This window comes from Trichomonas vaginalis, chromosome V (genome assembly GCF_026262505.1).
Source record: "Trichomonas vaginalis G3 chromosome V, whole genome shotgun sequence".
Taxonomy (NCBI): Eukaryota; Parabasalia; order Trichomonadida; family Trichomonadidae; genus Trichomonas; species Trichomonas vaginalis.
The window spans coordinates 24,772,765-24,800,410 of NC_067207.1; the positions used below are offsets into that span (position 1 = coordinate 24,772,765).

The window sequence follows — 27,646 nt, forward strand, 5'->3', positions numbered from 1 at the left end:
TATAGACTTTATTTCATGTAAAGGACTTTACACACTTTTGAACGATATGAAAGACCCTGTTTTGTTTGTTCGTGTAGACAAAGGAAAGTTCTATGTCTTTACAAAATATTTGAACTTCTTAGACAGAGAACTTCAAGAAACGCCATGTGAAAGTTTAGATGAAGTTCTTCTCCACTTTCAGAAAAACTTTTAAATATATATAAATGGCAGAAGATATAATGGTTTATACTATTACGACTAAAAACCCTGAGTCATATAATTCTATAACAACAAACTTACAAAGTCCTCAAGGACGATATTGTAAACTAACCTTAAACACAATGACGACTAAAGCCTGTTTTGCTCTTTTGACACCAGAAGACTTTATTGTTGTGAATGGTAAAAAATACTCCTTTGAAGATACTTACTCAGATATACCACCAACAGGTTTTGTTGACTTATTTAATACTTTAAGTACGGGTGTAACATGTGCTGCAACTAGAGCAGGTTTCATTATGTTTGGATGTCCGACTGAGTTAGTTAGTATACAAGTCTCGTGTACGGAGGCACTGCGTTCCTCCGTACGCAATACTTGTGAATTTGACACTTTACAAAACCGTTAACGTATATTTTACAACACAAACACAAACACCAACTTAACCTTAAATATTTATAAAGCCGCCAACCACTTCACCTCACTAATGTAAAAAATAAACGTTCTCACTTACAAAAGTATTGCAACTCCTCCCATTGCTGTGCTTCACATAACAGTTCATATTCTTCTGACTCACTTTCTTCTTCATATAGGTCAAAGTTACTGTCAAAATAAATGTTAGTAAGTTTTGACAAAGCTAATGAAACACGTTTACCGTTTGTATCGTATGCTTGTATAAACTTTCCATTCTTCATTCCTTCATAAATGCTTAAACTAACTTTACCCTTTCTCCCTCGTATCTGATAGAATGTATTTTCACGAGGAACAAAGAACAAATTCTTGAACTCATGACCGTTGTAGTTTGTTATCTCAATAGTTTTCGTCATTTATATAAAAATAAAATAAAAAATAAACTTAAAAATAAACGTTGTCAGAGGTGAAAAAATAAATTTAGGTGAAGTGGTGAGATCTCACCTCTTTTTTCACCTAGCCGCTTTGCGGCTCTGACCCTTTGGGTCTCTTTTTTCACCCGTTGAATTCATTACTTTATAACTCTCTTCCTTTCTCCAACTCTTCTAACTTCTTCTTAAGTTCAGCAATGTTGTCCTCATGAAGTTTAATCTTTCTCAAAATACCTTCTCTATCTAATGGTTGCTTTATCTTTCTAAACTGAACTCTACCATCCTTCATAGTATGAACGTAAAAACCTTCTGGAACCGCTCCTGATTTAATGTATTCTACCAAAAACTTTTGTTTCATTGCTTCAGTGACTTTAGTCGTCATTTCAATCAAATAAAAATTTTAATATTAAATAAAAATAACGTTATTTTTCAGTAAGGAAACGCAGGAGTTTTACGATTTATTTGAGGAGTAGGTTCTGGTTTAAATGTTGGAGTCGGTTTAGGAGTTGACTTTTGAACAGGAGTTTGTACTTCCATAGGTTCAGGAGTTATTGAAGGTTTGCTTGTGAAGGCGTTGGTTTTGGCGAAGGTGTTGGAGTTTGTTTAACTTCAGCTACTTCAGTATTATTTATAACATTTGCTTTATTTCTTTTCAACATCATACTGCTCCTGCTGTAGCTAGCAAACCTAGTGGGAGACCATATTTTATATAAGGACTTGACCAAATGCTATTTTTGACAGGAGCTGGTGGAACACCTAACCTTGGTGAGACTGCTCTTTGCCATTGTGCAGCTCGTAAGAAATATTCAATGGGTGCTCCATAATCGTTTGGTAAAGTTTGTTTCATAGATGGTGAAGGTTCACGAGAGCTTGATGAAGAACTCATTTATAAGCTTTAAAAATAAACGTTCATCCTTTATTCCTCACTGTCGTCCGTGGCTAAGTTATAGTCGTCTAATCTTATTATGGATGCCTAGACGCACCTTGAATGCAAAGCAACAATCCCTCATAAATCCAATAAGTGGCTTTGGTACGTTTTCAGTTGCTAGTTCAATAGGTCCTTTAACAGACAATTTGTATGTTATTGGAGCAGTAGATGTTTGACCTTGTTGGAAGCAAAAGTCCACTTCTGTTGGAAAACCACATAAGAAATGTGTGTTGTCATAGCTATCCCATTTATGTTCCACACTACCATCATCCACCAATGACCTCATAACATCTTCATTAAATCCTATCATATCATTGTTTGTATTGCAGCGTTCGCAACCATTTCATAAAATACAGGTCCATATGATTTTTCAGGTTCTGCAGGCATATTTCCATAAGCTCCCATGGAAAGCTGAAGATATTTAAACTTAGGGTTCTCAAAATTAACATAATAGTTGTCTTTCTTTCTAAATAGTGCCCAAATACTTTTAACATTAATAGGCGTATAAGCTGCTGTAAATGTTGCACTTGAACTATCTGTATTCTTTGAGAATGAACCGTCCATAGGAATCCAATCCATAACTTTAACAGGAAAACATAAAGCCTCGTTTGTATAATGTTCTACAAGTTCTGTATAAATGTTAGGGTCTAAAGAGAATGACTTTGGATGAATGAAACATTCATTAAAATCCATCTTTGTTCGAAATAGTTGCTGGGTTTACAGTTGTAATAGTAACTGTTCCACTAGCTTCTACTGCCTTCGTTATCATAGTGAATGGTTCATTCCATGGAACAAATTTATTTGTCGGTGGATTTGAATCTGAAGCAAATGCAACTTTAAGAGTTGGATTGAAAGCAATGATATCATTTACAGATATAGATGTGCATTGTAAGGCGTCGCTACTGAACTTTACTTTAAGCTGAATGTTTCCTGCAAAAGCTGGAATAAATCTATAGCTTCTAATGGAAGGAATCTTCTAACAGGAATTCTTAAACGAAGCTTAAAATCAAATGATTTTCCTGCTGTAATTGGACCACTAACAATTTGTCCTGTTCTGCATGTTCCCGAATGACTCCATACATCTTCATGTCGAGTCTTTGAAAAAACATCTACTTTCTTTATTTGTTCGGTAGTTTGTGAGTTTGAAGTTATATATGCTTCTTCTCTTGCGTTGTCTTGAGAATATACGATACGACCATTTGCAAGGATTTGATATCCAGCAACTGCATAGAAAGCGTCATCGAAACCAATCCAAAATCCTGGTGGGTTTGTTTTATTGGAACCTGAACCAATTTCTTTATCTACAATAAATTGACCTTCCATTTTATACGTAATGAATGTATTGTAAAGGTCCAACATATTTTCACCAGGAGGTGAGAGATTGAATGTTACCCATGTGTTATCTTTAGCAGTTCCAGGTTGTGATGGAATCTTGCGTCAGAATATTTTCTATTAGTGTCACCAATTTGAACTGCATTGTCTATGATATCGAAATATGAGCGAATCTGATGAATATGCTCTGCTGGAGTAAATTCGTTTAACTGTTCGTTCTGCATGTATTTACTTCAGATAAAAATATCTATTTACTTCATTATTCTCACTCTTCTTCTTGGTATTCGTGGTGGAAGTTTTCTTGACATTTTCAATGAACTGTACATTCTCTTTTGTCTCAACTTCTTTCACTGGCGGGTCAGGGTTCTTTGACTCGGTTTGTTTTTCAATGAAATTCACGAACTTTGCAATAAGCTCTTGGTTCGTTATTGAAAGTACATCTGGCTTCTTTTCTTCTTGTTCTTTTGGTGGCTCAGTTTGAACAGAAGGTTTTATATGGGCTTCGTGGACTTCACCCTTGCCATGCACCTTAATGTTGTCGCTCTCTGCATTCGCTAATGGTACCTTTCTTTTTCTTACGTATATTTTACCATCTTTACTCTGACTTACGTAATAGAAAGGATGTTGTATTCCTCTTGCGTCATTTAATATAATAGACTCTCGCTCTGATTTTGACAAGCTCATTTTACATCGGTTAAAGTTTTAAGTTAGTTTTTTATCTACAGTCAAATGACTCAGACAAGTCATATGGACAAGACCCAAGGGGTCATAGATGTTGAAGCATTGAAGAAAGAAATTCGCGAGCAAATTTTATCCGAACTGAAGGAACAAAAACAAGAACAAAAGCCAGAGAGACCAAAGAGAAAACTTAGTGAAAAACAACTAGCTGCATTAGCTGCTGGAAGACAGAAGAACCCACGTTTGCTGGCAAAAAAGCTAGAGAAGAAGCAAAAGCAAAGGAAGAACAAAAAGCAAAGGAAGCTGAAGCAAAGAAAGAGTAAATGGTTTATTTTTATCCAAACTAAATGTATAGACAAATACCTTTATCTGTTGCGTTCAGTAGTGAAAACCCTGACGTCAAAATAAAGGGGAACAGAGTAACGTTTAAGTTTCCAACAGACTGGATTGTGAACATAAATGAAGAGAAGTACATTGGCATAACATCTATGTATATAACACGTGCTTTCAGAAAGGTTGACTTTATACTTCAAGTCGAGATAGAAAATGACGAACAGTCTTTAAGCGCCCAAAACATTCACATATACAAATACTTTAAAGACGATACAACATTGTTGCAATGTATGATTTCATTTAATGAGATGTTCGAGAAAAAGTTCAACATTGAAGTACAAACTTTACAGCCTTTACGTGAGTTTCTTGCACAACTGAAGGAAGAAGGTAGTCAGCCACAACTTATAGACTTTCATTATGAATTTAATGAAAATGAAGATGGAACACATGACTGTCAATTCATTGTATTCTCACCATTCAATGAAGTCGCTAAAAAGAAAGAAAATCCATTACGTATAAGATTTCAAATCTCCGAACCAAGTGATGATTTTAAGAATGTTTTCAATTATGATGCAATGCTTCCGAGGAAAAATGAATTTTCAAAGATTGTAACACCTGGCATTTGGATAGAAAGCAAGCAATACTTTACTCTAATATAGCCAAAGGCGTTGAAAATGAGTTCATTGGTCATACAAGAACTTCACCACTTCCTAACCCTAAATACTATAAATTAACTGGCTTCAATCGTGAGTTTTGGATAGACATGTTCTCCACTCATGACCATAAATGTCCAGTGTTCTTGCCTCCAGATGGGAAGGACTGTCTCTACATTGAAGCACAACTCTTAAACTCTACCATCGCAGTATTGTAAAATCTACGCTAGCTTTATTTTTATCACGAATGACCTCATTGCTGACAAAAATAAGCCGCTAGCGGCAAGGGCGAAGCCCATGACCTCATTCATGACCTCATTGCTGACAAAAATAAGCCGCTAGCGGCAAGGGCGAAGCCCATGACCTCAGAACTTCAACTTACGAATAAAGCTTGTTTTAGTCGTTATTGAAAAGTTGAACTTTTCAGCAAAGCAAGGTTGACATGACTTACATAAGTCGAATGCAATCTCTTGACCATCATAAAGTGCTTTGTAAAGTTTCATTAAACTGAACTCAGAGTCTTTGTCATATGTTCCAACAGGTATGTGAATGTTCTTATCTTCATTGTAATAGCATTGTATAGCTTCAGGAAACATTTCATTAGCGGTTAAAGCAATAACATCTTGCTTCACGCCTTTCATTCTGCAGTGAAATGCAACTTCATTTAAATCGTTAGTGAGTAAGTCTATGTAGGTCTTCTTTCCACAGAAAATACTTTTATAAGCTAAACTTTGTTTTCCAGGTGTTATTTCTGCAAAGTCGCTATGAAATTGACCAAGGTTCTTTCCTATAAGTTCGCGACCATATCTCTTCTTAAACTCTGCTGCAAGCTTTGGATGTCTTCATTATATAAGTGCACTGTCGGTATCCTGGTAAAAGATTTGAAGTCCCATGTCCTCTGCAGTACAGAATACTTCATTCATAATACGTTTTGACATAGACAGAATATTAACACCAAGTGGACAGAAGTTAAAGTGTCTGCAAATGCTTTTCGTTAGCTTGAAAATAGTTTTATCTGAACCATCCAAACCTTCGAACTTCACTATATGGTTGTAATTTCTTATAGCATATCTTATAGCATCTTTGTCATTTACTATGGTTATTTTTGACTCAATAGGAGATAGAATAGTTTTGCCATAAATGCTGTTCAGAATGAGTTTTATAATTTCTTGTAAGGGGTTTCCTTCTTTCTTATACTTTAACCTTAACTCAAACAACTTCTTTACTTCATCTCTTATTCTCATATCTCTGTTTCCATCGTAATAGTATCCTTGCAACACTTCACATTTGACACTTGATATTTTATGAGGTCTTGTAATGTTATATGGTCAACATACATGAGACAGCAAGTGTTTGAACTTCTTGGAACGTTAAGTTCTGGATTTAGTTCAGGGTCGCAAACTATTAAATGAAAGTGTCTGGGTATACCAATCTCTGTTATCTTAATGAGAACAAAGAAGCCAGACATAAACTTTTCACCAATGGGTTCCTTTTGGTCATCATCGAATAAATGTCTCATGAGATACTCTGTGCTTAACATTTCTTCCTTCAATACTTTTGGAATACCTTCTAAAGTATAAAGTCTTGCTATAGCTGAAGGATATAATGAAACAGTGTCGAAGTCAGCAATGAGTTTCTTTTTGCTCTTTTGTTTCATGTTATCTGACAACATACATCTTCCACCTTGAATGCATCTCGAAATAAATTCTCTTGGTTTATTTGAGAGGTCATAAAGATTTCCATTCGGGAAGTATACTCTGTTCTCAAACAATTTGTTAGCAATAGAACAAATACTAACGTAGTCATAAACGTTTAAATCAAACTCTTTCAATAAGTCATTGCGGAACTTTACAAAACCTTCTCTTAAAATTCTTACATCTTGTTTGCAGTAAAACGTGCTATATTTTTCTAAGTCGAAGTGGTTTTCATCTATTCTGCAACCTTTGATGGAATCTATGTTTTCATGAATGTATCTGCATCATGGATAAACTTACATGCTTCAGAAATGACACCAGTTCTGTTGTCATTTGCTAACAAAACACTGCTGTAGTAGTTATATGGAAATACTTCTTTCGGTCCTGTTTGTAAGTTAAACATAGCAGGAAATAGTTTAAGCTTCTTATTTATAACACTGTAAGAGTCTTTTATAATAATTGCCCGTCCTTTATATAAACCAGTTATTTGCATTGTTCGTGAACCTTTAATGATGGGAGTTCCTTTCACTTCTGTCATGTGTCTTAAGATGAAGTTTATGTCATAACTGAGGTTGTGGAAATATATTAAACTCTTGTCAGGAAGTCTTTCCAAAAATTCTGTTGCACAGTTTTGACCCCAAATGCTTTCACTCACTGAACCATCTTCACTGTCATAACAGATGTTAAAAGCTTTATGAAAGCCGTCTGTGCTACACTCAAAGTCAGCAAAGAAAACGTGCTCAGGAATGAATTTACATTTAGCTTTATTTACTTCTTTTGACTCTGCTTTCTTCTTCAGTTGTACACAATACTTTGGAGCATATGTCAAATCTTTAAATGGTGCAAGGTTCTGTTTATATAAGTCAGTAGTATATGTGAAAAGTTCTCCATAAGAAATAGGTTCGAAATATTTGCACTCCCACAATGTTTTCATAACATCCCATAGCGGTGTTGTTCTATCATAACGAACTACATATTTATCTTCTCTCTTTGTATAAATCTTCATCTGTTTCTCAATGTTCATTCCACCACACTCCTTCAAGATTTCTATATAGTTTCGAATGAAGTATGTTGTCATTGGTAATCTTTCATTTAGCATGTAGTGGTCTTCAACAAGAAGTAAGTCAATAGTTCTAACAGTTTCGCATTCTTTTGGTATATATCTCTTTATTTCATTATGTCTTGAGTCATTGAAATAACCAATGGTAACATTAAATGCTATACCTGTTGAATCGGAAATTTCTTGTACTTTACTTTGAGGAAAGTCTCTAACACGAATGACTTCTCTCATGTGGTCAATAGTTTCTTCATTTACTCCAGCCTGAATGCAAGCATAAACGAAACAATTGTCCTCTGTCATAAGTGTTGCAGTTCTTTTGTTCAGTTCATTGAAGATTTGGTAGCGTTCAAGATTTATAGGTAATGTGCAAAGATACTTCCAGAACTGACCGCTTCTCTTCTTATAAAACTTCTTTTCACCATTATCTTTCCAAAAGCTTTCTATAAGTGCTGGGTTTCCTGTTTGCTTAAGAGCTTCCAAAATGGCTTTCTGGTCATTTGTCAGTGTGCTTTCATCTCTATATGGTCTCTTTTTTGGTTTGCCTTTCTTTACATCTGACATCGTTAAGCCTTCATATTCTGTTAAATCATACATCTTTATTTCGGTAAGATTCTTTATGTTTGTCAAGAAGAAGTCATAGTGCATTTCAACAATACCTGCAGCATTTGCTTCTATCTCTGATATAAAGTTCTCCTTCAAGAGCTGATGTAGTAATGTTCCAATATTATTGAGGTTTAACGTAGAACATTCATACTTTCCACCAAGTTTATAACATACCATCCATCTCTGTTGCGAGTTTATTTTAATTTTCTCTAAGAGTCTCATGAAAACCTTACCGAAATGTTTGTGTAAGTAGTCTCTGTTTGGTTCATCTAAAGCTTCGATGTTAAAGTCAATGAGTCTATTGCCTGACTTCACATTTCCTCTTCCTATTCTCTTCATCTTTCTTTAACCATCTCTCACCTTCTTTTGGTTTGTCGTCAATGGAACGAATGACATCGTTAGCTTTGCGAACTTGTTCTATAGCACTTTTAAACATCTCTCTTCTCTGTTGTTTCAGTGTGTCGTCTCTTCTTCTTGTTTCACCAACGTTTGCATTTGTTATGTCAAATATTTCTCTTCTTACTTCATGAGGTACTGAACGTCTATGATATAAGTCAATAGCAATGTCATTTAAAGGAAATGCTCTTGCATGGACTTCGTCCTCGCCGCGTTGCGGCTTTATGAACTCATGAATTCTATCATAACTTATTGCACCATTATAGTCTTTAATGAAGTCAGCGAGTGCTTTTTTGTTTGTTGCGTAATGCTTTGCAACATCTATATTAGCTTCTGTAAGAAGTTGTTTTATTTCCGAGTGTTCTAACTTAGACAACTTCCGATACATCTTTAGTAGGAAATAAAAAAATATTTTTTTGAAAAAAATTAGATTAGATTTTTTTTAAGTTATTTTTCAAAATAATTAATATTTTATTTAATGAAACACATGCAAGATTGCAAGTTCTTTTCATACAATGCTCTCGCTTACTGCCATCAAGAATGAGTTCAATAATGCTTCAAATGTTAATTATCTTTAACAAGAAGTTTGTGAAAGAATCTAAGTTTGGTCAGTATGTCAGACCATTAGCTATCGTCATTGACCGCAAACGTTATACTTCACAAGAGTTAGCAGTAGTTTTGAAACAAAAGAGTTTTCTTCGTGAATGTCAAAGATACACACTATACTATTATAAAGAACTCTAACGTTGACTTCTTCAGTATTGCTATGAATCTTTCCGAACAGAAAGAATATAAGAAGGGTGAAACATCTGTGAAATATTATCCTTCATCTCTGAAGACAATAACGAACAAAGATGTTATACAGAAATTCTTACCAAAGGTTGAAGAAGCTTCTATTGACATTGACGAAGGAAGTGAAATGGTTGAAGAAATAGACCCTGAAGTTATTTAAGCAAAAATATATTTTTGAATAACTGAAGGTGTCACTACGTCACCATGTCACCAGGTTAATTAACTTCTTTAAAAAATGATGACAACAACACAGGAGGAAGGTATTCATGACTTATTTTTGAAGAACTGAAGGTGCTACCATGTTACCATGACATTTTGACAACATCACAGGAGGAAGGCAGTTATGACTTATTTTTGAATAACTGAAGGTGCTACCATGTTACCATGTGCTACCAGGTCAATGAACTTCTCTGAAAAAATGAGACAACATGACATTTTGACAACATCACAGGAGGAAGGTATTCATGACTTATTTTTGAAGAACTGAAGGTGCTACCATGTTACCATGACATTTTGACAACATCACAGGAGGAAGGCAGTTATGACTTATTTTTGAATAACTGAAGGTGCTACCATGTTACCATGTGCTACCAGGTCATTTAACTTCTCTGAAAAAATGAGACAACATGACATTTAGACAACAACACAGGAGGAAGGCAAAAATAAATTCCAATCATACTTTATAAAGCATCATTTACAGGTATTTCATCGTCAGTAAATGAATCCTCATTATCGTTTGGTTCAACCTGTTTATATAATCCTTTCATTTCTTCTTTCAAAACATAACACCATGTTTGTTTACCATCTATTCTTCTATGTTTCCTATCACATTTATCCTTAATACTCATTTGGAAATTCTTGTCTTTCATGTCTGATGGTTTGCAGAATAGCGCATTTTCACACGTCATACCTGTACACAATTCATCATAATGTGTATTTATCCATTCATCTAAAGGATTTGCTGATAACTTGATTAAATCTTGTTTGGCTTCAGTCATCGGAATGATTCGTACATTAAATGATGAAAGGTCATATTGCATAAAATATGTTAAAAGGTTATCATAAAATTCCTTTGTGCATGAATCCATTAAATTCTTGAAGTAATCAAATTGACCCTTGAATTTACCATTAACTCTTAAAACTACGTATCTTCTGTCTCCAACTTCAATTTTGACAGGGTAGACGTTATTAGTTACGAAAATGAAGTTTGCAACGTTCTGAGCAGTTCTTCTGGGTTGATTCTTTTCATTAATTCTAATCTCATTATCCGTAATAATTGATTTCAAAGCATTGAAGTTTGCGAGTCTGTCTTCACCCACATTCTTGAGTTCATTAAGTACAAGAAACATTTTATTCTCAACTACTGAATTGAAATTACCCGTTAGCTCACCTATTTCAGTAATGTTTTTACATGAATAACCAGCGAGGAGTTCAGAAATAATGTCTGTAAATCTGTTTTTACCTGTTCCCTGAAGTCCTTTCAAAATAATTGCTGTTTCATTCTTGATTCCGGGATGTTGAATCATTGATGCAATCCAGCCGAGAAGGTATTTATACACTTCATCGTTATTATCACAAATGGCTTCTTTAATGAAATTCATAAACATCTCAATTTTTGAGTAATCTACTTTTTCGAGAATGTTGTATTTATAACCCTGAAACGTTGAGAAAACATCTGGAGAATCAGATTTAAAGCAAACACCCTTAACAGTTAATGAAGACAATTGATTTAGTAGTACATCCCATGCTGTTATTGTTTTACCTTCTTCTTTAAATAATTTAATCATTTTAAGTGACTCTTTCATGTTTGATTGAAGAACGAATGATATTTGATTCATTTTGTCGTGGATATTATAGTCCTTTTGAATGAAGTATTTGTTTCCATAATCTACAAAACGGATTACACGTGATAAATCCTCAATTACTTCAGAACTGTTTTTATACTGATGATTTTCAGCCTTGCGTCTAATATCTGTTATCAAGAATGAATCATCAAGTTTGATATCAAATGTTATTTTTGGCTTACGTAATAAAGGTAAAACATATTCATCATAATATTCCTTTTGATAAAGTTTTAGAATCTTCACTAAAACAAATGGAGAAGTCATTAAATGTGCATATCTACTACGTGCTTTTTCAAAATTACTTTTTGCATTTTCAGTTAAATTGCAGAAGTTATAAACGTTATCGTATGCTTCATTAATTAAATGATCCGGTAACGAATTAATTGCTTGAAACAGTGTGAATAATGTAACTTCTTTTTCCAAATTCATGTTTCCACCGTCATTATGTACTTCAAAATCACTGATGCCATCAACTATGCTCTGGGCAAGTTTATCGTCAATGTTTACATCTTTGTTTCATTCATAATAGTCTTTATTTCTTCGTTCTTCTGTTCAACTCTTACCTTAATATTCAAATCATTTAATATATCATTCACTGTTCTAGTTAATGTTGAATCATAACTTCCACGAATGAATGAGTATGTATTGATTGGTTCTGATGCATTCTTGCGAACTCTTGAATCAGCCATAACCACTAAAGAACGCTTTGAATCATCCATAGAAGTCATGATATCAATATCATAATCATTGCAGGAATAACATTTAATCATTCTGTTCGAAACTGAATAGAAGAAATTAGTGTTGCAATAAATGTGAAGACCTCCTGAAGCGGTTTTAACGATAACATCTTTATCCGAAAGTTTTGATAAAATATCTTTTCTAACTGTTTCTTTAAGTTCATCATTGTACGATTTATTGATATCAACATCTATAATCGTTAAATTTGAAATTTTATTTACTAATAAAGCCATACCAGTTTTCCTTCCTCTTCCTCCATCATGTTTGAGGTAGTTATGTAAATCAATCTTGTTTTCACCAATTCTTTCGTTGAGGGTTTTAGTTTCTGCCACAACTAATTCCTCAGCTAATGAATCAATAACTTGTTCATCAGAAACGATAAAGTTGCTGTTGTTGCTGTTTGTTGCTGTCATTTATATAGGAATAAAAAAATAAAAATAATTTTAAAACTAACTTTATTTTTGGACTGCATCAAATTTCCAGGACTGTTGTCTAAATGTCATGTTGTCTCATTTTTTCAGAGAAGTTAAATGACCTGGTAGCACATGGTAACATGGTAGCACCTTCAGTTCTTCAAAAATAAGTCATAACTGCCTTCCTCCTGTGATGTTGTCAAAATGTCATGTTGTCTCATTTTTTCAGAGAAGTTCATTGACCTGGTAGCACATGGTAACATGGTAGCACCTTCAGTTCTTCAAAAATAATTAATTATTGAATAACCTGAAAACATTAACGATAAAATATATTTTTGGTCGTTTATGCTCATTATGATGAAGTCTTGACAAAACATTAACGATGAAATCATGAAAATTCATGAGGGTAGAAATGAGGTTAGAAATGAGGTTAGATCTACCCTTCTACCCTAAAATATATTTTGGGTCATTTACACTCATTATGATGAAGAAGTCTTGACAAAACATATACGAAGAAGTCATGACAAAACATATACGAAGAAATCATGACAAAACATATACGAAGAAATCATGACAAAACATATACGATAAAATGCCTTCCTCCTGTGTTGTTGTCAAAATGTCATGTTGTCTCATTTTTTCAGAGAAGTTCATTGACCTGGTAGCACATGGTAACATGGTAGCACCTTCAGTTCTTCAAAAATAATTAATTATTGAATGACCTAAATCATTTACTCACAATATTTTTGTACAAAACGACCCCAAACTTTTAACTTCTTTTCTGCAGCTTCAAATGCTATCTTAGCGAGTTCATATTCTCTAAATTCTCTCTTTAAATCTTCTTGTTCCCATTGGTCTAGTTCGTATGGAGAATCTCTATAACCATAATATATCTCACGTTCATGTTCTAATTGTTTTCACACATTTTTCCAACTTCTTCTTCAAACAAAGGTTTAGCATTCTCCACTGTATCTTCGAGTTCTTCTTCATCTAATTTCTCATGAACTTTCTTGTCTATGGAGTCCATAATATCTTTGACATAAAATGCATACTTTACAGAGCACCATTCAGCAACAAAATGAACGAGGTCAGGATGTATGTAAATACCTTTGAATTCATTTATAACACCCTTAGTAAGCTCATAAAATGCTTGTTTTGAGGTCGAGCCACTTTTGGCTCCACCGTATTCGTTCATCCAAAACTCAAGAATTTCCTGCATTTTAGTACTATTGAGAAATCTGTTTAAATGGTTTAACCTTCCCGCTTCTCTTGCCATCTTTGTTGCATTAATGTAACTATCCTTGTCTCTACGTAAGACTTCAATACCATTATAAGTGCCTTTTGTGAATGTTTCGCCATTTGATTTGTTCGTGAATGTTTTTGCTTCGACTGACATTTCTGTTCTTACATACAAAATAAAAAAATAAATAAAAATAAAACTAACTTTATTTTTGGTCTTTTGTGAAAATTCACGAAAATTCAAGAGGTGAAAAAAGAGGTGAGAAAAGAGGTGAAATCTCACCTCTTCACCTAAATTATATTTTTGGTGTAAATTTATGACAAAAATAAATGGTACCATTAATGATATCATGACTGTTCTCATTCATGTCTGATTTACATCCAACGAAAAAGTTTAGAAGAATTTTCTTATTCTTTCTGGCATGTTTTTATCTTTCCAGTACTCCCGCTCTAATGGTCCCAGATGAGTTGGTTTAGATTCTCTCAAGTTCTTAGATGGTATAACATCTTCAACGCCTCCTTCATATCTTACTTTATAAGTGTCATCGTTTGTGTTATAGTCAAGTATTTCAATAACCACTCCTCGCTTTGCTTCGTCAATGGTTTCAGCAAGTTTGCCATTACTACTTTCGACTAATTTATGTCGAGGGTAAAATGCTATGGAGTCGTCAGCAGCTTTTATAAGATATCCATTACCTTGCGTAGAGTCTACGATATAATAATTTCGACTTAACCTTAAACGTTTCTTTGTCAATGGTTTGTCGTCAAGAACTACACGAACTTTTGTACCAGGAATGAGAGTAAATTGTGTTGAATTTCTGATATTTTGTGTTTGGCTTCGTTTCTTTTGTATATACTTTTCTTCTTGTTGTTGTGTCATTGAATTTGGTGTATGTCCTGTTGTAGAATGTGTTGAGGAATTATATACTTCGAGAAAATGTTTCATTGTTTCTTCGGTAAAGTCTCGCTCTTGATTTAAATCTCTGAGAGTCCTTATGAAGCGGTTAATGATACCGAGTATGTTATGGTTATGGTCTTCAGTAGTGTAGTGAGTTATGTTATGCTTAATGAGAAATTCTGTGATTTCGTTGCTGAGGTATGCACCGTCTTGGTCTGATGTTAAAATACTTGGGTTATGTTCTGCTACAAACTTTTGTAAAACTCTTAACACTTCATGAGTTCCTTTATTTCTCATTATATACGCATATGCTTTACGAGTGTTAACATTTATGAAGATGAGGAATGGTTTATGACCACATTTTCTGCTTTGAATGAGAGTGTCAAATTGGTATGCGTCAGGAGTGTTGGAGTAAATTGGTAAAAAGTAGTCGTAAGGATTTATTTTTGTTTGATGTACAACATTTTTGTCAAAGAACCTTTTCACTTCAGCTCTGTTAGTAAATCCCGAACTCTTTGCAGCTTCATTGAATTTCTTAAATGACCTCCATGGATGTTGTTCGAATACTTCTTTCAAGCTCATTTATGTAAAGTTAAAGATTTTAACCAACTCGTATCCAAGCGTGCATTGTTATATAAGGAGGCATATAATCTTTTCCATTACCTGCTGGGTCTGTAATACCAGCTACAACATGTGTATGATTTCCTGCAGTTCCACAGAAAATACCTGTGCTAACATCTTTGGGGTCAGTTGTGATATCATATCTATGCATTCCCTGTCTATCCGAACCCGCTGCAAGATTTGTATAACCTCTTTTGTTATTGAATGTGAATGGTTTCCTTCCACAGATGTTCTTCCACTGAACCTATGCATATGTGAAGGAAGGTTTTCAATACCTATTTTCTTTGAACCTCCCATCTTCATTGACTGCGTATTAGTGTAGAATGGAAAACTGTCAACTATTTCATACCATCTACCACCAAATAAAGTGTTTGGATTTATTGGATTCATAGACGTATAAACAGCTCCTATAGGATATATTAAATCATATATGCTCATAACTCTATAAACATATTCTAAAGAACTTATGTCATTAAATACCATTTGGAATGTATCTCCCGGATGAAATGTTGCATTTGTTCCACTTTTATAATGTAATGTTAGTTCAATAGAATTATCCAAGAAAAATTCAAAAGTATCCGGTTGAAGACCTCTAACAAATTCAAATGGAGTTGCTGGTTCACCATTTATAATTTCTGTTGTAAATGTCATTGTATCTGGTTTCGAAAATTTCTTTGTTAGTTCTGTATCCACATAAGTTTTGTCGGCTTTACTGTCTAACATTGCTGGTAGTTCATGTGCTTCAAAGTTTCTGACATGACCTTCGATATTCATACATTTGTTATTTAAGGAGTTTAGTGTATCTTTTACGCTTGTACTTGGATTTTCTAATGGTGCACTTGAACCAAGGTCAAAGTTCAATATTATGTCGTCTGCTCTAACAGTAGTGAAGGATTTATGTGTATGGTTCTTGTCAGCTTTCTTGTCATATAAATCTTGAGCAGTGAATTTAATATTATGTTCATCCTTCATGACATAAACATCTTTACATCTAATGTTTCTCATCGTCGTTATGTCGTCATCCGATGTTAAACCTTGTGGAAAGTTAGGAGGTTTACAATATAATGCATCCCCACCAGTTCCGCCAACCGTTCCTTCAATACTTTCTATAGCAACAGTTGTGAAGGATTTATGTGTATGGTTCTTATCTGCTTTCTTATCTAACATTGCTGGTAGTTCATATGCTTCAAAGTTTCTGGCATGACTTTCAATGTTCCTGCAACTGTTATCTAAACTGTTAAGAGTATCTTTTACGCTTGTACTTGGATTTTCTAATGGTGCACTTGAACCAAGGTCAAAGTTCAATATTATGTCGTCTGCTCTAACAGTAGTGAAGGATTTATGTGTATGGTTCTTGTCTGCTTTACTGTCTAAAGAAGTTTGAAGTTCATTTATATCGGAGATGTTGTGTTTATGAGATTTCAAAACTTTGTTCATTGCTTCGAGTTCAACTTTGTCAGCTTTACTTTTAATAGCATCTTCAAACGTTATTTTTGACTTAACTCTTAACATAAATCTTGGTTCAACTAATACACCATTAACAGAGAAAGTAGAGGCATAAATTTCATCGTTATAACTAAATGCTTCTGGTGCTTTACCTGTGTCATACTGTACAGTACAGCTTATGTCATAACCTTTAGCACGAATGTATTTATATCTTCTTTCATTAACATTTTTTGTCTTCGCTTCATCACTTCGTGTTAAATATCCATGGTAGTCCGTTATAATCTGTTCGTCTGAAGTTATATAATGAACGTGGTTTTTATCTGCTTTTTCGGCTAATTTCTCATTAACATCATTCACTTCTAATTCAACTCTTCCGCCAGAACTCTTATTATCATTAATCTTTTTCATTAATTCGGTAATTACGTCATAAAGACTATATTCTGTTTTCGGTTTTGTAAATAATGAGTCAAAATTTCTTTTCATCATTACATCGCTGACATTAATGATATCACCAATTCCTTTTTCATTTATTCTCTTCATTAATTCTGCAATAATGACGAATATATAATCTGTTAATTTATTCTCTTCATCGAGGGTTATAGAATGTTTTGAAATTGAATCATTAACTCCTCTAAATAAATCAATAACTTCAGGATACACGTTTTTAATGTCTTGAATAACCCGACCAGTATCCTCGCCACTATGTGGCTCTGAGCCCGTTGGGCTCTGTTGTTCATGTTCTTCGTTCCCGTCGTTACGTGGTTTTATATCTCTAACCATCATCAACGCAGCCATAACCGGAGGGTTTGTTGCTACCTGTTCGAAAATCCGTCCGTTATGTATGGTATATCTAAATAATTTCTTTGTGTTTGTTAAAACATTTGAAACAAGTCTTTTAAAACCATCTACAAAATTTCCTGTTTCACCTAATGTTCTTGCAGCATTTACAAGCTCACCCATTCCCGCTTTTGACCCCAAAAACGTCCATATTGCATTTATTTCACTCTGTATAGTTGTCCATTCAGCGAAACTAATGCCCGCATTAGCTAAGTTGAAAATGAAATTCAGTGGATCGAACTTAATTCCACCTTCTTTTTCAATTTCAACGAACTCACTAACATGAGATTTTAAATATTCTTTCGTTAAAATTGTTTTCCCCGATGTTATGTCATTAACGAAACTATCACCGTCAAAAAGTTAACGAATTCAATTTCGTCGTTGATGCTTTTATTTCATACACCGCTTTATCGATAGTTTTTGGCTCACCTTCTTTAGAAGCATATGAAACATTAATGAATGAATTATATGTATTCGTGAATGAGTTAAAATCAATGATTTCATTAATGACGCCTTTAATGATTCATTAAACTGTTGAATCCCTTAAGTAATAATGAACTGTCATGGGCTTCGCCTGGTCGCTTCGGTCTGAAAGACCTTCAGGACTCAAAGAGTCCGTTTGCGACTTTATGAAAGGTACACTGCAAACCGTCGAGTTTGGATCAAATGCTGTAGTTGGTGCAGGAATATTAATGATATAAGTCATTAAATCATTAAGTGACGTAAATAATGTTGTCGTTTTTTGATTTAATTTCTTTAGCATCTGTTATATATGGTAATTTTATTTCTGTAGTTTCTGAATTAAAGATATTCGCTAAAATGTTTTGTAAACTGTTTTGAACAGCTGTGTAAACCGTTGAATCGAAACTCTTACGATTTCACCGTCCTTAATAAAAGGCATTGCACATGGTGTAGTGCTTGGGTCAAATCTTTCGGGATTATAATTCAACATATATTCTAATGCTTCATATACAGACTTATATACTGTTGTGTCGTTCTTCATGACAACTTCACCATTTACAATGAATGGCATTGTACATGGAGTTAAAATAGGGTCAAACTTTTCATAAGTCCTTCCATGTTATGTATTTCTCGGTATTTCCATCAGTGATAACAATATATTTGTCAGTAAGTGTGAGAGAGTATTGACCAAAATATAAACGTTTAGCTCTGTCAGCTTCATACGCATATGCAGCTATACTCATATTTTAATGAGAATAAAATGTTGTTCTATTTGCAAAGTACAGACCCAAACGAATACGGGACAGTAAAGCTACAAACAAAACTTAGGTCTACAGAATGAGGCGCTTGCATTCAGAATGGTTGACTTCAATACTATCGCTTCATTCGTTATAACAGATGAAACAGATTTCATGGAGCTTGAAATAGATGGAAAGAAGCACGAAATAAGATTTCACAATAATGTAGAATATAAGATGGAAACATTAGCTGGAGTGTTAAATGCTCTCATAAATACTACAATAAACAAGGATAACGAAGAAAACTTAATGAATGTTAAACTTATTGCAGGAGTTTTGAAGTTCAGTTATGCAAAGGAGTTTAAGATAACACGAATGAGTCATAGAGTTCAATTGCTTCTGGGTGCATACCATATGACATTTCCTTTGAAAAGTGTTGACAAAACGATTGAGATGAAATCTGTTCCATACGTATGTTATGTGGCAATTGTTTGTACATTGAGTCTAAAATAGCTAATGTCACAGGCATTTCAGGAGTTAATAGTAAAGGTTCAGTAGAATATAAATCCTTCTGTTATGCAGTCAATTCAATGTTTCATTCCAAACGTTCCTGTCATAGCAACTCATTTAGGTAAATGGGTTCGCATTAGTCCTCATAATTTGAAAGACATGCAATTCAGACTTGTTGACTTTCAAGGAGAGCCTGTAGAACTGAAGGCACCAGTGCGAATGACTGTTGAAGTTGACTTTTTAGAAAATATTAAATGCAACAGCTTACAAGAGAACTCAGAGCTAAAAATATAAAAGTATGAATGTTATGTATTAGGTCATGAACTTTGGTTGTTGCTGTTTGATGAAACAAATGAGTTAGTTATGTCAGTCAAGAGAACAGAAAAAGGCGTCAAAGGCGCCGAGCGCAAAGCGCTATATTGTGTTAGTGAAAACTGCACCAAGTCAATAAGATTAGGTTTGCATTATGAATGAGTTCGATACTGTTGAAGAAGTTTTGGATAGATATTACAAATTGCTTTAATTTACTAAAACATATTTCAAACAAAGCTTATATTCTGTTGAAAGTTTTGTATAACTCGTTCGAATATTTATACTTAAACTCAACTCCTGTAGTTCCTGGTGTTTCAATGATGCTTTATTTTCATGAATGGTGGCGTTTGACCACAGCATTCGATTTCAGGGTCGAGATAGTCAATGACACATTGTTTCCCTGTTATTCGTGATAACATTTTCAAGGTCCTCCTTTGTTAGAATTATTTGGTTCTTACTTATAAGATTTGTCAAAAGCTTCTTATCGTCTTTGAGTAAAATTGTTTGGTATAACTGAAGAAGGTAATGGTCTACGTTATCTGAAGGATTTGTTTGAACATTTGTGTAAGGGTTGTCGTTGGCTTCTCTTGAAAGAATTTGGTCCAGTGGTGGATACTCTAACTTAACATCTGATGTAGCGTTAGCGTTTGAAGCTGAGTTTAAATTCACGGATTTCAGTTCTGGTTCTTCTTTCAAACACTCTGAACTATAGTTCTTTATGACAATATTGTTTGTCGTTCGTGAGTCAACATTTGATGTTGGTTCAATTGGAACATTAACGGCACCAGCTAAGATGGATTTGCTTCTCATTTCATATAGAATAAAAACCTTTTATATGTATGAAATGAACAATATACTCGACAAGGGTTTGAATGTAAAGCTAACGAATGAAAATATTGTTGAATTCACTGAGACAGGTGCTGTGTATAAAGATGTAGAACTACTGAACAAAAGAGCTAAGGGAAGAAGCAGGAACATGAACAAAGGGTGGAAGCCTATAAAAATTTATGTCAATGATGGCTCAGGAGGTTCAAACATAAAGTATGCAGAAAGTTATAGAGTTTATGCTCTCAAAGGTGAAAAGCCTTCATTTAAGAACAGCTATTCTAACGCATATCCTCAAAAGCTAACGGATGGGGAAGTGGATGATATGAATGACAGCAAAAATATTAACAGAAATGGCGACAGAGATGCATGGAATTTGTTTACCATCAGTCAATTGAAGGTTAAACTTTAAAACAATGTTGGTCGTTCCCATGGAATATTTTTGACTTTAATGGTATTAGTCATGATATGAATCTCAAGGTATGAACGAGGAGAGATGAGAGACTTATATGCTTCCCAAATTTCTTCAAAAGGTAATGTTATACCTGACTGTTTCCAAATGAGTTCAATATCATAACGTGAGAAACCTTGAAAGATAACGAAGTCAGTTATGAGACGTTTTATGTTTAAAGCTAAAAACCTCCATGTTTGCATAAGTATTGCTACAGTTAAGTGGTAATGTCTGACTTTAGTAATGATGTTAGCTAATGGTGAGTCAGGCTTTGACACTAAACCTTTTCCGGCGAAGTCGTCACAAACGAGCAGAGTGTTTGAAGGATACTTTTTGAAGGGGTATTTTGAAAGTTTTGATAGAATGTAGTTTGTCAGTCGTTTCATATCGTAAACTCCTGAGTACTGACGTAAGTGGTGTTTGTCAATAATTCTTTCCATCTCTCAGAAGTCTTTTGCATTCCTGACTGTATAAATTCAACGATGGCATAATATTTCCTCTTACGTCGAATGTAACGTTGAAGAAATTCAATGAGTTCACTGTCTGGAACTTTAACGACAGAGGCTTGAACTTTTGACATAAATGTTTTCGCTGTTGAGTCCATAGAGTCTGAAGTTGCTGATATAATGATTTGGTCATATAGAGTCGTTTCCTAAACGCTCTGTTATGAGTATATGACGAATTGATTAAATGTCTTACCTGAACCCATCTTTCCACAATAGAAATAAACACCATTTGAACAGAACTCATAGTCCTTTACTGAAAGGAAGAATGAGAGAAGAGTTAAGTTTGTCTGTAGTTTCATTCATGTCTTCATCTACGTCATGTATTAAATGCTTCATTTTATCTCCATTAAAAATGCAAGTCAGAAATATTCAGAACATAGCACCGAGTCTAACTGACAAGAGTATAAAGATATACTATGAACACGTTATGATGAAACCTACCAAAATTCAAGAAAGTCAGTATACTTATGAATATCCAAGACACTGGGTAGAGTATGTAGGAGGTGAGAAAGCTATTGAAATCAGACAGTTCGAAGTATTCCAGCAGGAAGACAATATTATTGAAGAACTTTAATGTTTTGAGGTATAATGATGAAACAAAGAAGCAAGATAGTTTTCCTGTTGCTGTGTATGTGAACCTAGACACAGGAGATGACATGAAAGTTTTTAACACAAAGCTTCAAACGGTAGTGAGAGAACAACTGACTGCGGAAGGACATCCATTACCTTCAGAAGTTACCATAGCATATAATTTTGAAACAAACTCAATAGATTTTAAAGTCATCTCTGCAAAGAAGTCAGGTTTTACATTTAATGAAGCAGATGTATATTCGAATGAAAACTTCAAAGCTATTGCATGGTTAGATAATGACGATTGCTTTAAGAAAATATTTAAATTCAGTGACTCAACGATGTCAATAGATGACCTTCGTGGAATGTTACCATCGACGTTTACAGTTGAAGGTTCAGCAGGATTGCTTACAAGATTGTCAATTGGTGGTATTTGGTCTCGTGAGAACATTGTTATAAAATCCAGTATAAGTGAATTTGCTGAAGAATCTATATTATGTCTTTCAAACTACATGTATTCGCCACCGAAGCATTATAGTATAACAAACTTTGTCAGTAAGTTTAACATAAGACTTGTCGAACCTTCTTCAATGAAAGATGTTGTGCTACCTAAAGATGGAAAGGATGGACTCATTATTGAGATGATTTTAATGCATATTAAATGAGCTTGTTCTTGAAGGTCATTCATGATGAAATAACTGTTGTAGAAGATGTTAGCAATTGTTCAGACATTTTGAAGCGTATAGATGAGATAAGAAAGAAGTTTATGAAGCCGCAACGCGGCGAGGACGAAGTCCATGAGAATGTTTATGTTTCATTGACTTTCTCCAGTAACGAGAACTTTTATGAGATAATATTGAAGAGAGATGATTTTAATATGGTGTAAATGGTAGCTTGGGCAGCTTTAGGCGCAATGGGAACAAAAGCATTAGCATTTGGAGCAAAAGCACTTGGAGCTTATGACGCAGTAAATAAAATGAGTGGAGGAAGGTTTCGAAGACATTAGATGCAAATAAAGGAAAGATTGGAGGCTGGGTTGCAAAGAAGTTAAGATTAAATAAAATAGGCTCATAAATAAAGCATCCAATTTGGTTGCGACTGAGTCAGAAAATGCTTTAGGAAAGGACGATGAGTTTGCAAAACACGCAAAAGACTTTAATGACCAGATGAAAGGTGAAACAATGCATTTAAATAGAGTCGATGGAACTCTTCCTCCACCAGTAGTTCTTCCGTATGGTCCCTATGGAATGTATGGAAACCCTTACGAAAGACCATTTGACCCATTGACTGGTGGAAGTAATTGGTATCATTACGGACGAAGAAGAAAGACAGTCAAGTTGGAGACAGACGTGAAGAAAGCAACTAAAAAGAAACCAAGGAAGAGAGTTATAAAGCAATGAATTCAACGGGTGAAAAAAGAGAAGGGTCAGAGCAAGCGGCTAGGTGAAAAAAGAGGTGAGATTTCACCACTTCACCTAAATTTATTTTTTCACCTCTGACAACGTTTATTTTTAAGTTTATTTTTTATTTTATTTTTATATAAATGACGAAAACTATTGAGATAACAAACTACAACGGTCATGAGTTCAAGAATTTGTTCTTTGTTCCTCGTGAAAATACATTCTATCAGATACGAGGGAGAAAGGGTAAAGTTAGTTTAAGCATTTATGAAGGAATGAAGAATGGAAAGTTTATACAAGCATACGATACAAACGGTAAACGTGTTTCATTAGCTTTGTCAAAACTTACTAACATTTATTTTGACAGTAACTTTGACCTATATGAAGAGAAAGTGAGTCAGAAGAATATGAACTGTTATGTGAAGCACAGCAATGGGAGGAGTTGCAATACTTTTGTAAGTGAGAACGTTTATTTTTTACATTAGTGAGGTGAAGTGGTTGGCGGCTTTATAAATATTTAAGGTTAAGTTGGTGTTTGTGTTTGTGTTGTAAAATATACGTTAACGGTTTTGTAAAGTGTCAAATTCACAAGTATTGCGTACGGAGGAACGCAGTGCCTCCGTACACGAGACTTGTATACTAACTGAGTTTACTATAAACAATATGAGCTATAATACAAAACTTATTTCTGGTTTTTACTACCAACAGTTTCCTATAACAGGAAAAGGTGTCATACAAGGAATGTCTGTTCCGTTGACTTTAAGTACACCAATCTTATATATTGTTTCAAACTTAGGTTCAAAGTGTTATTCGAATGTCGACAGAAACTATTATGACCAAAAGATACTTATGCGTATAAACAATACTTTCTCTGCTGGTTTGCCTATTGTTCATTCGAATGCAGAATTTTCAACCTTAGTGAACTCAAACACTTTGGCAAGTATAACGTTGACATTAGTTGACGCAAACTTTGTTCCTGTAAAACTTTTATGTCCTATGTATTTGTCAATGACGGCAGAAAGTTTCGAATTGGAAGATGCAACTGGTGAAAGTATTGTATTACAAGAACAACTTCAACAACAAATAGCTCAAGAACAACAAATGCAACAAATGCAACAACAAAGTCAAGAATAAAAAAATATTTTTTTTATTTTTATAAAAATGTACAGAATAGATGTTTCAGATTTTTATGACTTCCAAGCATTCAGAAATATGTGTCCATTTAGAGACTATAACAAAGCAGTCGAGAATTTGAAACGTTTAGTCATTTATGTCGACTCTGCCCCAGAATGTTATGTTATGAAAGAATGGGATGTAGTCTTTAACAAACCTAAAGCGACAATAGTTTCAGAACAAGAATGTAGACAGAAACTTAAGAAAATAAAAGTTGTACAAGTTGGCATGAAGATGTTAGATGCTTGGGATATCTTATTGTCAAAGTTAGAAGATTTTTCAGTTCGAGGTATAAAGTTCTATACACCTTCTCCAAACTTCTATTCTATCTTCACTGGATATAAATATGAACAAGTAGAATGGAAAGAAAATATTATAGAAGCTTGGTTAGACCATGTCAAAGAAATTATATGCAATGGAAACGAAAGAGTCTATGAGTATATCTTATGTTGGTTTGCAAACATCTTACAACATCCAAGTGCTAAAAATGAAACTGCTCTCATTATAATTGGAAAACAAGGAACTGGTAAGAACACATTCTTTACAGATATCTTATGCAAACTGTTAGAAGGCTATTCGAATCCGAATATGACAAACTTAGAAAACATCTGTGGCAAGTTTAACTCCTCAATAGAGAATATGAAACTTATAGTTTGCAATGAACTTCAAAGTATAGATACAACAAAAGTTTTGAACTCAGATGCTTTGAAGAGTCTTATAACAGACAAAGTTGGAGTTGTTGAAAGAAAGTAAAAGACCAAAGAGTTTGTGAAAATGTTGCAAACTTCATTATGGTTTCAAACAATTCTGTTCCGATGAAGTTAGAAAGTTCTGACAGAAGATATGTAGTTGTCAGAACGTCAGATTCTCATATGCAAGATACAGAATATTTTGACGACTTAGCAGAAACTTTGACATCTGACTTTTACAACCACTTGTTCTCATATTTCATGACATTAGATATTTCAAAGTTCAATCCAAGACAAATTCCACATACCGAAGAGAGACAAACATTGTTAGAAGCAAACAAGAGTGTATATGAACTGTTCATAGATGAAACTGACTTTGAGTGTTTAGATGAAAGGTCATTGTACGATTCGTATAAACAATATTGTCAAGAATATGGTTATATGACAGCTTCTAAACGAACATTCTTGGCAAATGTCAAAAGTCTTTTAGACGTACAGAATGGTGTATATACAAAGAAAAATTTTTATGAGTAAATTTTAAAAAAAATATTTTTTTTTCTCCGATAGAAAAAGATGGCAAAATTCATCTCAGTAAACAAGTACATGTCAGGACTTAAAGAAGAACTAGACCCATTCACATATTTGAATGTTTACTTCTACCATTTTGAAAAGTCTTCATTCAGCAAAGTTTGGAACATCGAACCAGTTAAGTTTGCTATTGTGACTAAAAATGGTGCGAAATTTGAAGACTTAGACATAGAAGGTTTGTTAGCAGTCAAAGAAAGTTTTGACAGAAGGTTTTCAAACCTTAAAGAAGGCAAAGCATACAAACTTGTTATACCTTATGAACCAAAGAAAGCAGACGACTATGAATATTATGAGTCTAAAGTTGTAGAAGTTCAAGGTAAATTGGGTAAAAAGATTTTAGAGTCTAAGCCAGTGTTTACTCCTAAAGAGGAAGAGAACATTGACATTGACCCAGAAATGTTCTAAAAATAAAATTTTATTTTTACATGTCAAATTTCTTTTTCTCTGGAACTGGTTCAGGTTCTTTCTTCTCTTCTTCTACTTTCTTTTCTTTCTTTTCTTTCTTCTTCTTTTCTGGTGGAGTTATGTCAAATTTGGCGCAACTATATTTATGTAAAAGTTCTTTGTCCTTTAATAGCTCATCTATTCTGTTTTCTATTTCATCTTCAAGAACGGCGCATGTGTCTTCTTTGCATTCTAAGAACTTTTGTTGGACTTCATCTTTCCAATCGGTGTCATCTCTGTCAACAAGTCTGTCATTGACAAATTTTAAGACTGCTCTGCTTAATGTTTTATGGTTCTTGTCATATTCCCAGAAACAGAACTTTAGAACAAATTCACCTTTCTTGTTTACACTATGTAAGATTTTATGGTCTACAGATGTTTTGCTGTCGAAAAGCTTGTCTCGAATATAGATAGCGAAATCGCTAGACATTTTCTAAAAGATAAAAATTTTAATTTTTCTAAAAATATGTTAGAAAAAAAGTTTGCTGACATTGACAAAAAATTTGAGAATGTTTTAAACAAGAACAAGAGGAAGTTAGAAAATGCTCAGATAAAGCCTATACATGACAAGTTCTTATTTGCTCAGAATGGTATAACAGGTCTAATTGCACCACCTGGGTCGGGTAAGACTTTCACTTATCTTAAAATGGCTGCACAACAACAAGAACTAGATGAGAAGAACCCATTCTATGAGTTAGTAGTCATTTGTAGTACTTCTGGTCAATTTGACCAAACCGTCAATTCGTTCAAAGATATTATAAAGAAGTCTAAGTTAGTATGTATAAAGGATACTGAGTTGTTAGATTGGATAAAGAAGTACCAAAGAAGAGTTTTGAAGTATAATGCTATAAATGAGTATATAAATTCGAAGTTTAAAGACCCAAATGAGGAAATGCAGAGAATATTAGACAAACACCACTTCAGAAACAAACAGAAAGAGATAGAATACATTTCGAAGAAATTGCAATCTTACGATTGGAAGACTTACCCTCATAGATGTCTTCTTATCTTAGATGACTTTGCTTCTCATCCTTTGTTAAAGAATAGAGAACAAGATATGTGTCGAATTCTTAAGAAGCTCAGACACTTTAACATCTCAGTTGTCATTTGTGTACAGACAGCAAAGAGTTTAAGTAAGGATGTTAAAAGAATACTTACTGACATTGTACTTTTCCCCGGATTGTCCGAAGACGATTTCATGGAACTTATGAAAGAGTCCATGGCAGGTAAGTTTGACAGATATGAACTATGGGAGAAGTACAAAGTCATACAAGACCCTCATACTTCTTTCAGAATTCATATCTACGCAAACAAAGTTCAAATTGTAAAAAGTCAAGCTTGAAAAATAAAGAGTTCATCTACCCTACTTGTTTGAAGTTGTCAAAATACTCTGTTATTTTTTCTTTCAGTAGCGGTAAGTCTTCTTTGAATGTAAATAT

General features: G+C 34.0%; 11 protein-coding genes and 3 pseudogenes across 14 annotated transcripts, besides 2 other annotated features; 5 read left to right on the top strand and 9 right to left on the bottom strand.

Moving 5' to 3' along the window:
* Nucleotides 1-27,646: part of a mobile genetic element that runs on past both edges of the window.
* Nucleotides 518-23,958: a mobile genetic element.
* TVAGG3_0397270 (uncharacterized protein) lies at nt 700-1,020 on the bottom strand (the record flags this gene model as incomplete). Its single annotated transcript, XM_051232562.1, has 1 exon — nt 700-1,020. One exon carries the CDS (start codon nt 1,018-1,020, stop codon nt 700-702), a length of 321 nt encoding a protein of 106 aa, XP_051102292.1.
* TVAGG3_0397280 (uncharacterized protein) lies at nt 1,181-1,417 on the bottom strand (the record flags this gene model as incomplete). Its single annotated transcript, XM_051232563.1, has 1 exon — nt 1,181-1,417. The coding sequence occupies one exon, from the start codon at nt 1,415-1,417 to the stop codon at nt 1,181-1,183; it is 237 nt and encodes a 78-aa protein (XP_051102293.1).
* On the bottom strand, nt 3,550-3,979 carry TVAGG3_0397290 (uncharacterized protein; the record flags this gene model as incomplete). The annotated part of the gene is made up of 1 exon (XM_051232564.1): nt 3,550-3,979. A coding segment is annotated over one exon (430 nt), but the record flags the coding sequence as incomplete, so codon positions are not given.
* On the top strand, nt 4,321-5,174 carry TVAGG3_0397300 (annotated as a pseudogene). The gene has a single exon. A coding segment is annotated over exon 1 (854 nt).
* TVAGG3_0397310 (organellar and viral DNA polymerase type B) lies at nt 8,662-9,100 on the bottom strand (the record flags this gene model as incomplete). Its single annotated transcript, XM_051232565.1, has 1 exon — nt 8,662-9,100. A coding segment is annotated over one exon (439 nt), but the record flags the coding sequence as incomplete, so codon positions are not given.
* TVAGG3_0397320 (uncharacterized protein) lies at nt 10,519-11,342 on the bottom strand (the record flags this gene model as incomplete). The annotated part of the gene is made up of 1 exon (XM_051232566.1): nt 10,519-11,342. A coding segment is annotated over one exon (824 nt), but the record flags the coding sequence as incomplete, so codon positions are not given.
* On the bottom strand, nt 11,859-12,499 carry TVAGG3_0397330 (Prim-pol domain family; the record flags this gene model as incomplete). The annotated part of the gene is made up of 1 exon (XM_051232567.1): nt 11,859-12,499. A coding segment is annotated over one exon (641 nt), but the record flags the coding sequence as incomplete, so codon positions are not given.
* TVAGG3_0397340 lies at nt 13,231-13,895 on the bottom strand (annotated as a pseudogene). The gene has a single exon. A coding segment is annotated over exon 1 (665 nt).
* On the bottom strand, nt 16,247-17,111 carry TVAGG3_0397350 (keratin-associated protein family; the record flags this gene model as incomplete). Its single annotated transcript, XM_051232568.1, has 1 exon — nt 16,247-17,111. A coding segment is annotated over one exon (865 nt), but the record flags the coding sequence as incomplete, so codon positions are not given.
* On the top strand, nt 21,932-22,574 carry TVAGG3_0397360 (annotated as a pseudogene). The gene has a single exon. A coding segment is annotated over exon 1 (643 nt).
* Nucleotides 25,359-25,709, top strand: TVAGG3_0397370 (Poxvirus D5 protein-like family; the record flags this gene model as incomplete). Its single annotated transcript, XM_051232569.1, has 1 exon — nt 25,359-25,709. The coding sequence occupies one exon, from the start codon at nt 25,359-25,361 to the stop codon at nt 25,707-25,709; it is 351 nt and encodes a 116-aa protein (XP_051102299.1).
* Nucleotides 25,779-26,168, top strand: TVAGG3_0397380 (protein of unknown function, DUF4108 family; the record flags this gene model as incomplete). The annotated part of the gene is made up of 1 exon (XM_051232570.1): nt 25,779-26,168. The coding sequence occupies one exon, from the start codon at nt 25,779-25,781 to the stop codon at nt 26,166-26,168; it is 390 nt and encodes a 129-aa protein (XP_051102300.1).
* TVAGG3_0397390 (uncharacterized protein) lies at nt 26,185-26,556 on the bottom strand (the record flags this gene model as incomplete). The annotated part of the gene is made up of 1 exon (XM_051232571.1): nt 26,185-26,556. A coding segment is annotated over one exon (372 nt), but the record flags the coding sequence as incomplete, so codon positions are not given.
* Nucleotides 27,166-27,549, top strand: TVAGG3_0397400 (protein of unknown function, DUF4106 family; the record flags this gene model as incomplete). Its single annotated transcript, XM_051232572.1, has 1 exon — nt 27,166-27,549. A coding segment is annotated over one exon (384 nt), but the record flags the coding sequence as incomplete, so codon positions are not given.